This window comes from Diadema setosum, chromosome 20 (genome assembly GCF_964275005.1).
Source record: "Diadema setosum chromosome 20, eeDiaSeto1, whole genome shotgun sequence".
Lineage (NCBI taxonomy): Eukaryota > Metazoa > Echinodermata > Echinoidea > Diadematoida > Diadematidae > Diadema > Diadema setosum.
The window spans coordinates 28,036,984-28,049,486 of record NC_092704.1 but is presented as its reverse complement, the minus strand read 5'-3'; the positions used below and the strand labels follow the sequence as shown (position 1 = coordinate 28,049,486).

At 39.0% G+C, this 12,503-nt stretch overlaps 2 protein-coding genes across 2 annotated transcripts in view; one reads left to right on the top strand and one right to left on the bottom strand.

Moving 5' to 3' along the window:
* LOC140243740 (E3 ubiquitin-protein ligase HECW2-like) overlaps positions 1–7,431 on the top strand; it is a 161,455-nt gene extending 154,024 nt beyond the window's left edge. The window contains exons 22-27 of the mRNA XM_072323405.1: positions 196–348; positions 943–1,171; positions 1,872–2,018; positions 2,495–2,609; positions 3,376–3,574; positions 3,928–7,431. Of these exons, the coding sequence (XP_072179506.1) occupies positions 196–348; positions 943–1,171; positions 1,872–2,018; positions 2,495–2,609; positions 3,376–3,574; positions 3,928–4,039 (955 nt within the window). The 3' untranslated portion in view covers positions 4,040–7,431. The remainder of the gene's footprint in view (positions 1–195; positions 349–942; positions 1,172–1,871; positions 2,019–2,494; positions 2,610–3,375; positions 3,575–3,927) is intronic.
* A 2,306-nt stretch (positions 7,432–9,737) lies between these two features.
* LOC140243872 (pre-mRNA-processing factor 40 homolog A-like) overlaps positions 9,738–12,503 on the bottom strand; it is a 32,257-nt gene continuing 29,491 nt past the window's right edge. Inside the window, exon 25 of the mRNA XM_072323545.1 lies at positions 9,738–11,615. Within this exon, the coding sequence (XP_072179646.1) occupies positions 11,523–11,615 (93 nt within the window). The 3' untranslated portion in view covers positions 9,738–11,522. The remainder of the gene's footprint in view (positions 11,616–12,503) is intronic.

Sequence of the window (12,503 nt, the reverse complement as noted above, 5' to 3'; positions counted from 1 at the left end):
CACACCCCCCACACACATGCACCCCCCCTCCCCCCCCCCCCCCCCACACACACACTCACATCTAAGAAGATGTTCTACATTCTTACATTCTGTTCTACAAAAGTAAGTGAATCTCTGGCATTTATTTCCAGACAAAAGAAACGTCTGATATTAATTTCATCATTATTTTTTCATCCCCATCTCCTTACCTACCAGTCTCGACTATGGCGGTCCGTCTCGCGAGTTCTTCTTCCTCCTGTCGAGAGAACTCTTCAACCCTTACTACGGCCTCTTTGAGTACTCAGCCATAGACACCTACACAGTCCAGATCAGTCCCATGTCTGCCTTTGTGGACAATTACCTTGAATGGTAAGTGTCATCTTTCATCTTTTTTAGGCTGTGCATGTCATGTCATCAAGCATAATTGATATGTTGTCTTTAACAGATGAAAGCATCGTCGATTCCGTGTGGTTACCCCATTGTAAGTGTGTCTGTTTTGTTGTTACGGTAACTTTTTGTGACAAAAGGACACAAATTATACATTATTTCCATGTTTTCATTATCCTCCTATGGTGGATCTTTCTATCATGTCTGCGATTGTTTTCTTGTTGCATGATTAAATGCGATGCCATTCCTGATTGCCTGAATGGTCAAAGTAAATCACAAAAGATTTTGATACCAGATTGTTTGTAAAGTGTCCAATGTATTGTTTGCAGAGAGGAAAAATGTTGGTTTCATCACTCAAAAAGTTTCACAGAAAGTTTTGCGGGTAGTTCTCTAGAAATTTGCAGTCACACTGCCCAAACTACGTGAAGGAAAATACCATCTAGTGAAACTACATGTAGCTTCGCAGAGTATGACCATGCCTAATGTTACTGTTTTGGTGAGTGAGGGTTTACTGTCGAGACACATCACAAGGACTTTCCTCTCGATGACTGTCTGGATTCGTTTGCTGTCGTTCAGGTTCCGGTTCTGCGGCCGCGTGATCGGACTGGCCATCATCCACCACTTCCTGCTGGACGCCTTCTTCACGCGGCCCTTCTACAAGGCCCTGCTGCGGCAGCTGTGCAACCTGTCGGACCTGGAGTCCCTGGACAGCGAGTTCTACAACAGCCTGCTCTGGGTCAAGGACAACGACATCACCGACGTCCTCGACCTCACCTTCACCGCCGACGAGGAGGTCTTTGGTCAGGTGCGATGACAAAAAAATTACTCCCCAACCTCAGCTATCCCCTCCCTATCATCATCTCATCTGCAAGCATGTTAAATGTATGATACCATCTGTAAAGAACTTGCACTTAATGCGCCACTGTATGAGAGTGAACCATGATGCATTGTTTGCACACAAAAAAAAGAGTATGTATGCAGAGAAAGATAGTAGGAAAAAAAACAAACAAATGAAATTCTTTAATTTCGAATAGTACCTTCAACTGCTGAATATATGCCAAAGGTCAGGCCCAAGCACACTGGGGGAATGTGTCTCAAGTTACATGCCACAGAGAACCATTTTGGTTGTGCCCATCTAATGTCATACTTTGTTTATCTACTGGCAATCTTCTTGGCATAGTTTTTTGTTCTACATTTTAATCTGCTTTTCCATAAATATTTCTTGTTGTGAAAAGAAGAATTTGTTCTTGGGTGACCTTCTCCTTTTGACCCAACAAGTAGGTTTTCCCTAAAGCCAGGTATATCCTTTAACCCGTTGAAGACTTGTCCGAAGTATACTTGGGCAGGTGTGTATGGAAAATGCATGTTAAAGCAAAATCAGCTCAACCTCAGTGGGTTAAGGTGTTTGGAGGTGCCCAACATTATACAAAAGTGCTACGTAAAGATATCAATTCTGCATGAATTACCTTGGAAAATGAAAATGGATCTTTTTTTTTCCACCACAGCTGACTGAGAGGGAACTGAAACCGAACGGGAAGAACATCGCCGTGACGGAAAAGAACAAGAAGGAGTACATCGAGAAGATGGTGCGCTGGCGCATCGAGAGGGGCGTGTCGGAGCAGACCGACTCCCTCGTCAGGGGCTTCTATGAGGTAGGACACTAGAGGGCTCCCTTCTCTAAATAGCGTGCACTCAACTTGTTAATGGGGCAGTGTGCTGATGTGTAGTTTTGAGATGTAGCTGCATGGCCCAGTTGTGGATTTTGGATTCAACTGATCAGCTTCTGTGCAGAAGTCACTATATTATCATTTCAAATTTTACACAATTTTTTTAGTGAAAATAGGGACTCTCCCATTGATAAGCAAATCCTAATGAATGCAGAAAAATGTGGTACTGTAGTGAAGAGGTATGGCTAGCCCTACACCCAGATATTTTAATGAAATGCTGTAAAATTAGAAGTTTTGAAATGCTTTAGCAATGAAAGGAAGACAAATAATTGCTGACAGTAAACAGCAGCAATTTACTTAAAGAAATTGCCAGATTTTGTACAGGTGTTATTGTTTGTATTGAAGGAAAACTAGTAGTAATGGTAGTTTGTAAAATGCCATGTTTTTTCTTTCCTGCTCAGGTTGTTGATTCCAGACTGGTATCGGTGTTTGATGCAAGAGAGCTGGAGTTAGTGATTGCTGGAACGGCTGAGATTGATGTTGCCGATTGGAGGAGGAACACAGAGTACAGAGGAGGTAAGTTTGTTGAGACGTTCTTAAAAAAACCCTTGTTTAAAGAAGAAAAATAATCATATTCTGGTTAATTTCTCTCCCCCCCCCCCACTTGTTTACCACAGGGAATAGGCTTACTTTGTATTTATTGTATGATAATTGTTCTATGTCAAATCTGAGCTTGCTGCCAAGACGCAGATGAATGGGCTTGCAAGATGCGGTCACTTAATAGATGTTTGAAGATTTTTTTTTATGATACTTGACAGACAGTATGTGTGTATCGCTGTAAAAGTGGAAGTTTTTGTGCATTTTGCATGATATGAAACTAGTACAAAAATAAAAGCATGCATATAAGTTTGCTTGATTACATAATAGTATTTAATCTCTTTGATTCCATGGAATTCAAAACAGGCAAAATTCATTTTACCCGACTGAGCGTGTATAATTTCTCTTGGAAAAAATTCCGCTTTAAAGTACTACATTGTAAGGAGTATAAGATGAAAAATGAAAAGAAGACATCAGAGTCAAGATGAATACTGCACTCTCCGTTGTTTATTGTCTGGAAAGGAGGAGACTTTCAGGGGTTTAGAGCAAAGTTTTCAGCAGACTGTGTAGGAGAATGACGTTGTGTTTAACTCAATTTTTGTTTTTATGACAGACATCAGTGTCACAATGAAAGTTATGTACTTAATGTCTGGACAAGCTGTAATATTTCTATTTGACTTAAGTCTTGAAGTGCAAATATAGTGATGTGCCTGTCATCATCTGTTGATGATCTTGCTCACGTCAGGTTACCACGACAAGCACCACGTCATCAACTGGTTCTGGATGGCCGTGGAGCGCTTTGACAACGAGAGGCGGCTGCGACTGCTCCAGTTTGTCACGGGGACGTCCAGCATCCCCTACGAGGGCTTCGCGGCGCTGAGGGGCAGCAACGGGCCGCGCAAGTTCTGCATCGAGAAGTGGGGGAAAAACTCGAGTCTCCCAAGGTGGGTCACGGAGCCCCTTTCTCTATCTTTGTCTCTCTATACACATGTATATCTCTCTTTATCTATGTGTATATTATAAATCTATATCTTTTTTATCTCTATTTATCTATCTATATATCTATCTATATATCTGTATCTGTTTCTCTATCGATATTACTTTTAAGGTATAAAGTTGTTTTGTCTTCATACATATGATTGAAATAATTCATGGAAATTATGCAAATCAGATTGACTTTCTGTTAGTTGTCAATACACCAATCACCCTTATTTCCACTCACTTATCTTGTGGAAAAGTTTAATGTGAAGGGTATGCCATACCTGACTTTACCAAATCTGCATCATCGATTTCACAGGGCGCACACTTGCTTCAACCGGCTGGATCTGCCCGCCTACCCAACATACGCCATGCTCCTGGAGAAACTGGTCATCGCTGTGGAAGAGACAAGCACCTTCGGCATCGACTGAGGTCTGACCGGAGAGACTTCGTTCCCTTCCACCGCCCTCTTCCTCATCTTCTTTTGCTGGGCCCGTCGCAGCGACCTCGCCCACCTCTCTCGACTACCAGCACAGATCGAAAGGATACACGTCCATGTGCCTCGTCGAAGATGGCTGTGATGTTGGGAGAAAGGAGGTGTGGGGGGGAAAAAAATCTATCTTTGCCACAAGACCTCTCAAAGATGGTGTTCAAGCTCACCCGGGCCTCGAAGAAGACGGAGCCCAGAAGATGTTGTGTGGTAGTGGAGCAGATGCCCTTTGTGGAAGACACGCCCTGTTTCTCCAGCCTGATGCATTATGGGTAGCAGATGATCATGTGACTGCAATAGCGAGGACCGCTGTCTTGCGTTTCTCTGCGGATTGGGTTTCCCCCGAAGCGGACGAAGTGGGACCGGCGGTGCCCTCGCTCCGAAGAGATCTAATTGCGTGTGCGTGTTGGCCAATCACGAATGACCTGAAATACCGTATCAGTGTTTCATTACGATATAAACCTCCATGATTATTGCAGGATATATACAGTTACATTTATCGAATTAGTCAGCGCTAACAGAAGCAGTGCTTTTACAATGTAGACACTGAATCAGTAGTTTGTATTGACCCTACAACTTCTTTCCAGTGTATACTAAAAAACTGTATATCAAACGAGAAACTGAAACATAGACCAAAATATATCTAACTATAATGGTCACAGACAATATGTCCTAATATAATATTATGCACAGTATTTCGAAGCTATTAGCCATAGCAGCATGTGTGTTGAAAATTTTCCAGAGCCATGTTACTAGCATTCCCTTCATAAACACTCTGTGGGCTCATTTCTGTTTAGTTTTATATTTGAAGGCCCGGCAGTCCCACTTTTGATGGGGGTCATTGAAGCAGGCAAAGTTGATGGTGAATGGTCTGCTAGGTTCAGAATAGAATATTTATTGAAGGTGTTGAACAAATTAACTGAACTTATTGCCTTATTTCTTTCCTCCTCTTTGTTTGTTGTTTTTTATATATTTTCATGTCATGTCTAGGGTGTTCAATACTGGCATTAACTAAAAGTATATCACGTCTCCTCTCTTAAAAGCTTGTTCCATTCTGCTTTTGGTGGCTTTACATCGTAGACAAACTGTTAGCATACATCTGTGTGTTTGTATGGTTTCTTTGTTTTGTGTTTCTGTGTGGAGTGGGGACTCTGTGAAGCACATATTGTTTTGCTCACACAAAAAACGGGAAAATCCGACACCTACATGTACTTAGTTCTTCCCAAGCTTAAATGCTTGTGGAAGAAGAAAAAAAGATCTGTTTTATAGCATTTGACAGCAGTTTGGCATAGAATCAGTCAAACTGACACAAATGTAGTTCGATGAATGTAATATGATGAAGCATGTGTCAGTTTTTGTTTATGTAAGCAAAAGCCCCTCTATGCTTTGGAGACATCATTACTGCTTTGTTGTTGTTTTTTGTCTACTTTCTTCTTCTTCTTTTTTTTTTTAAGTTGTGGTGCCAGATAAAAAGCACCAAGATATTCCATTTGTGTCAATGGTCTAAAATCATAATTTACTGGAGTTTTTTGGATTATGAAGACAATTTGAGTATTGTTTTTGTTTTTGTTTTGATTGTTTTGTTTTCATTCCTGGTGCTTGACTTGTTTTATGCAATTTTGTTGTTTCACATCAGACCAAGAACAAAAAATGAAGTGAGAAAATTAGTACCTTGGCGAGTATTACTCTCTGAGCCACGTGGTTGTAAATATAATCATCTGCTAATTGATACGATACAAAAAAATCCCAATCTATCCATCTTCATCTTCAAAGGATAAAGAATACATATCCTACTGAATATCAAATTACAAGTCGCTGCAATGTAAAGGTGAGCCTGGAATACACTAAAGTTGAAAACAGTGAGAAAGTAGAAAGAGATTCATATATTTATATACCTTCATGTTCATTTCCAACAGAGAGAGATACGTTTGAATCGTTAGGTATATCATTTCAAACTATATGTTTATATGTTAAGCCTACAAGTAGATAGGGGCACTTGTATGAGAAATTCAAGAGTAATATTGTTCTGAGTATGAGCTATGCATATATCGATTGTACTTGGCATTTTGCAAATGTGTATATCTGTTTTTCCCAGCCTGTATGTGGATAGATATTTAATTGAACGATAAGTATTCAACTATGACAAGTGATTGATAGTATCTTGATATTTGATGATAAGGAGGGCTTACAATTCGTGAACGGGCCCCCGGCAAACTGTTTAATCCGGTTCGCATATTTGATGTCAACTATTACTCATGTTTTAGGCTTGCATGTCTCTTTCTATTGGACTAACCATGTGTCCCATGGACGATATTTGTACAATATATGTAAATCAAAGCAGTACTTTCAGCTTGTTGTGGAATTTGATCCATTATGGCATAGTGGCATTTGTTTTGGCTTTTTAGCACATTTATCTTTTCTTCTCTGTTTGTCTTTAGTTGGTGATTATTTTTTTTTTCTTTTATTCAGTACTTGGAAGGCTCCAATCTCAAGGCATGTTACTATCACCATTATGATTGTGATTTGGGTCATATTGTTGGTCATATTGACGAATATATTGTGTTTCAAATCTTCAAACAAGGAAAGCTTTTATTTCAGCAACTTCCGACAAAAACTTGTGGGAGATAACAGTGGACATGTAAAGACCTTAGTTCTTGCAGAAATGATTGGAAAACAAAAATAGGAGAGGTACATGTAGACATATTCAAAAGTAATTTGGAGTTGTTGCTACATGGGGGAATATCAAAAATAATGCAGACATACAAATTATAATCAGTCTTCAGCATGATTGGGAAGGCGCTAACGTAGAGGTGTGTGTGAATATGAGTGTTTGGTTGTGCCCGTTTGTGTGTGTGTTTATGTTTTGTTGTCGGAGAGAGATAGGATAAGCTGTGCATAGGTTCTCATGGGAGGAGGAAAACATATAGTTCCATGTGTAAATTATGAAATGAAATGGCAGTGTCGAGATTACCATATCCACTTTGACATACAGTGTATATTCATGAATTCCCATTCAGTTTTGTCCGTCTCGCCGAAACCTCTCCTGTCAAATTTCACCCCAATTGATTTTTGTTCATGTCTCCTCTCACATGGTTTCAACCCTTACAATTATAGTACCAAAGTGTGATGTCGTAGTCATTCATCGCCATGGAAACTGATTCTAAACAACCTCACCTGGCCCAAATATCCATTAACACTATTGTTGCTAACCATGCTTGCACCTGGTTCCGACCCAAATTACATGTATAACAAAGGACTGTGACATCACCACTTTGGTATTCTATTAAGAAAGCTGCACAAGACTGAATTACAGTTTTTGTATGTTTGTCCTTTTTTCGGGGGGGGGGGGGGGGGGTTAATGGGAATCAGTGAAAGAATGCATTTGCAGTTAGTAATCGGAGTGTATATTTAATTATTGCTCACAAAGATGTTTTATATCTTGTCTATCTTAGTTTTTCGATTGTTTGTTCTTTATGTGTGTGTCTAGGCACTGAAATGCTGTCTGTACTGCTACCATTGTGCAAGCTACAAATAATCTTTATTCCACTCATCAAAACAAAAAGCTAAAAAAAAAAGGAATGTTCACAAGGAAATGCATTTTTTTTCTTTTTTCTTCACGTTTGTTTTTATCCAGCATTCTGATTTGTGTAGATTGCCTTCAATCATTTCAGATGATGATTTATATATTGATTTTCTTATGTGTGTGTATGTGTGTGTCTCTGTACAGAAAAGTTTACCTGTATTGCCATTGGTTGTATTTATTCGATGAAAGAAAGTCTGGAGTGTGGGTGGTCGAGAAAGGATTAACATTTAATCCTCAGCATAACTTTGATGTTGCAATTATATTTTGGCTGGAAAATGCAGCTTAGGAACAAACAAATATTTGAACCAAATATTATTTGAGCTTAGGTGTCTAGTGTGATATGCAACAGATATGTGTGGTTACGTTTGTGATCTTAGCACATATCCTGCAGAAAAGAAAAAGACTGCTTCATCCTATATTGTATGTTGCTGTCAAGTTTCATTTTGAGATGTGTATCATTCAGAAATTTATTTTATTTGAAGGAGAAAATATCTCTCCGTGCCTGTTGACGCTCCACATCAAGATTTATGTCATTCTGTCATGGGCCTTGTTGGTAAAAAGAGATGTTCTTTTTTTTTATTATTTGATTTTGTTTGTGTCTTTTGAAAATATTCATTGCTATCAAATCTGTAAAAAATAATTCATTGACACGTCTGGGATCTTTATATATATTGCCATGCATTGTCAGATTGACTAATTATGATAATAGAGATTTATATATGAGGGCATTGCATGAATGCAAAGCTGAAGACACTCTTACGACTCTTGAGGAAATGTCACGAGATGTTTTCACTGAAAACTGAATAAAATCCATCTCAATAAGTTACAAAGTGCTCCATGATTTCTAAGAGTCATTCATCAATTGTGTGTCGTCGTTTTTCAAAATTAAAGGGACTGTACAGTACTGGTTGAGGTGGGGATTCATGTTTTGAACATTCCTAAGTGAGATAATGAAAAGCCTCTTATGAAATATGAAAGAGCATGTAATTTTAAGAAGGATTCAACGTTTATTTGATGAAAATTGGTTTTCACATGGCTGAGATATCCAAAAAGGTGCTAATAATAAAAGGCGACATGCCACAACTTTATCAGGATCTCTTTGTTTCACCTTGTTTTTGGATATCTCAGCCATTTCAAAACCGATTTTCATCGAATAAACTTTTGATACCCCTTAGAACTGCATGCTCTTTGACATCTCATATAGTGGTTTCTGAATATCTCGCAAAACGTTAAAAGCTAAATCCTCACCTCGACCAGAACTGTACACACCCTTTAAGTTATAAATTTGGAGTAAGTCTTTTGTGTATGTTTGTGGTCGCCGTGTGTCATTGAAGTGGTGATATACAGTAAGTATATACTTGTAAAACAATTTTGAGTCATTATTTTGTAGGAGAGTTGAACATGGGATACAAGTGCAATGAACACGCTATCAAAAATAAAGATCTGACACAATGCCCAACATGATGGACAAAATTTCCCCTGTTCTGAGGAACCTTTCAACCAAATTTTCACTTTACTTCCATAAGCCTGAAGACAGACTGCGAGTTTGCTTCTCAAAACTATCTAACACACACACAACACACAAATTTTACAGTTAAAAACAGCCTAAAATTCTTGGTGCTCCTTGTATGTGTCTACACAAGCATACACACAAGAGAACACAATGTATACACACACGCACACACACACACAATCTGGTCTTCATTTGTAAAGCTTCCAAGAGCCATGGCTGCAACAATGATGGGAGAAAAAAGGTCTGAAAACAGCATCAATTTTCCAAATGAATTTGCTAAATGGATTTGCACTCAAATAGTACAACCTCCAGAACTACCCCTAGTTAATTCAGTCGTTTGTTGTTGTTGTTTTTTTTTTTTAATGTGCTTTCAAACATTCTTGGTATTTGCTAAAAAAAATATTCCAAATGCTCTTACTCTAGGCAATTTAGTCTTCAATACTGTATGTCAGCACTGTCTTGACACAACAGCAAATGGTGATTTACATACACTTGTGTCTTTCACACAGAACAAAAACATCTAGAATACATGAAGCAGAGATATTCATTTTCTGCTGTCTTTAATATCAAAGCACTTTTTACACATGGCCAACATAATCATCCTAGGGACTGGTAAAGAAAAGAAAGAATTTGTGACATCGTATCAGCTCATTGATACGACACAGACTGATAGAAGAAACAGCCTTTATGTCTAGTGTCTATCTTTACCCCCTGCATGACAAAAAGTATCTCCGCCACAAATTTACTGCCCTGCTTGGTACTACCATAAGTATTCTTTACTTTCATCCCACCATAGGCAAAGTACTGCATCAAACATTTATGAATTGATATTGGGTTCAAGCATAACAGACCAGGCAGGTATTGCAAGCGTATCATCTGTCACGCTATTCACGACTAACTCCACGAAACCCGGAGTTAATAGGACTTGATAAGACAGATTTTCCAAGTTTCACTGATTCTGTAAATGACTCTGAAAACTTAAAAATCTAATGTGACTCAATTGTTGCGCATTTCATTATCCCCAGACATTGCTTGTTGCTATGCAAACCGCATTCCTCACACGACAGTAAAGTAGCCCTCTCAGATTAATCGGCAGCAAAGTTTGTCTGCTAACCCCAAAATTCAAAGTATTTCCTTTAGGAAGGACATTGTGAATTGTTATGTACAAACCCAATACGCTGTTTATGTACAAATATCACACTGGGCTCACCACATACGTGGTACACCAAGTTCATTTCTTTCATGCATACGAAGGAGAAAGGTCTCAAAAACATGGTTAAAGCACATGTAAAATTCCATGGAAAATTTGCATTCACTGCATTTTACAATCTTTGTATCCAGTACTTAGAAGACAGCTGTCCATATCAATAGGTTCTTGACTGCTACCAGAATAGACCATTTCACATCTAACATTTAAAACTCTTGTAAATTAGACTCTGTGCTGCCTGCCTCTTTCATACTCTTGCTATATGCAGTTTTTAGTTGTGCTTGGGAGCAACACTGGCTTTTTTCACAAGCACAGGTATATGGTTCAGGGCAAACATGGTGTACAGGGCTGAAGATTTGAGTCCGAACAGGGTATAAGAAGAGAATATTCCTGTCACTTGCCCCAACAAGCATCTGGGCCACAACTTTATTTCTTTTAATGGACAAGTTCCCAGTCATATCCCTCGCCCAGCAGTGACTGCCAGTTGTCCCTGGCAGGTGGGCAAGTGGCTTTTTGTAGCACCCTGCCCGGAATAAACTCTTCTGACTGTGAAATTTGCATGTCTACATTCATCTCATCAAAGTCTTGTTTGTAATTGGACTTCCAGAGACTGTGCACAAGTACATTGTACCCATGAGTCATTTGAATCAGAAACAAAATACTTAACATCAGGAATAGTTCATGGAATACAACTGTTCATTCAAGCATGCAGTAAAAACACTTACACAAAGTGACATTTCTACACATTTGTTTGTTGTTGTTTTTTCTGAAGCACAAACAAATGGCAGTTGTGGAAGCACTTGCAAAGAATGAAAACAAGCATCAACTTTTCATCAGCAAATGCAGCATTAGGGCAATTTGGGCATATAACTGTCTTACTCCCCACAGTGTACATCCAGGTCTATTTGTGTATATACAAGAGAATACATATACAAATATGTATACTTGTGTTTGTATGTGTGTGGGGGTGGGGGGGGGGGAAGAAACAGGTATGGCAGTTGCTAAACCTGGCCAACTACATCAACATGATTCAAACCTCACTTAGATGCTACCAACTGCTGGAGTACTCGTGTTATTTTTTCTGGGGAATGATAAAACCTTCCTCCTCCTCTTCCTCCTCGTCAGTGATTTTCAGCAAGCTGTTCCAGCAGCGCCCTCCGTCTCTTCTCCAGCTCACCCTCGCTCAGTTCGCTGTCCGACGTGTCCCAGCCGGTCTGTTGGCATGGCAACCAGAGAGAAGCCTTCATCATCGTCATCGTCATCACTATCATCACCATCATCATCTATAATCACCATCATCATCTATAATCACCATCATCATCACCATCATCATCATCATCATCATCATCATCATCATCAACATCATCATCATCATCACCATCATAACACCCATCATCATCACTGGAATCACCTTTATATCATTATTACCACTGTCATCATTATTTCCAACATCACTATCACTGCTATCATCATCCTCCTTACCATAATTTAAATCATCATCATTTCACCATCACTATCACCATCACCATTGTCATCATCATCATTGAACCATCACCACCATCATCACGAACATCATCATCATCAGTATAAGCATCATCATAGTCGTCATCTTCATCACCATCAATGCCCTAGTTGCCTTCATCAATCATCCATATCATCAATTGTTTTCATTCAGGCTTCGTGCATTTGCACTCCAGGTACACAAATGCTTAATCCCAGCATAGAGACTTTGAATATATCTAACTCCTTTCTAACCTCTGACAAAGACTAATCTCTGGATTTGGAAGTTGGATTTGGATTTAAAAAGAGGTTAACATTTCCAATGTTGATGAAAAAGCATACTCATGCCTTTGTACTTCAAAATCTGATGGATTTGCATTGGCTTACGAGAAATTTATCCCTGCATATGCAATTGTATATCTTCCTCACATTTACTTTCTTCGATGTCTACAGGACATTCATTTTTGTACCCTCTTTTTCATAAGATTTACTTCTTTGAATATCAGTCTACTGAAAGGAAGGATCAGTTTTCAGAAAGTGTAAGTACAATGATGAGACATTGTGACCTACCTTAGCTTTCTTGAAAACCATAAACGAGTTTC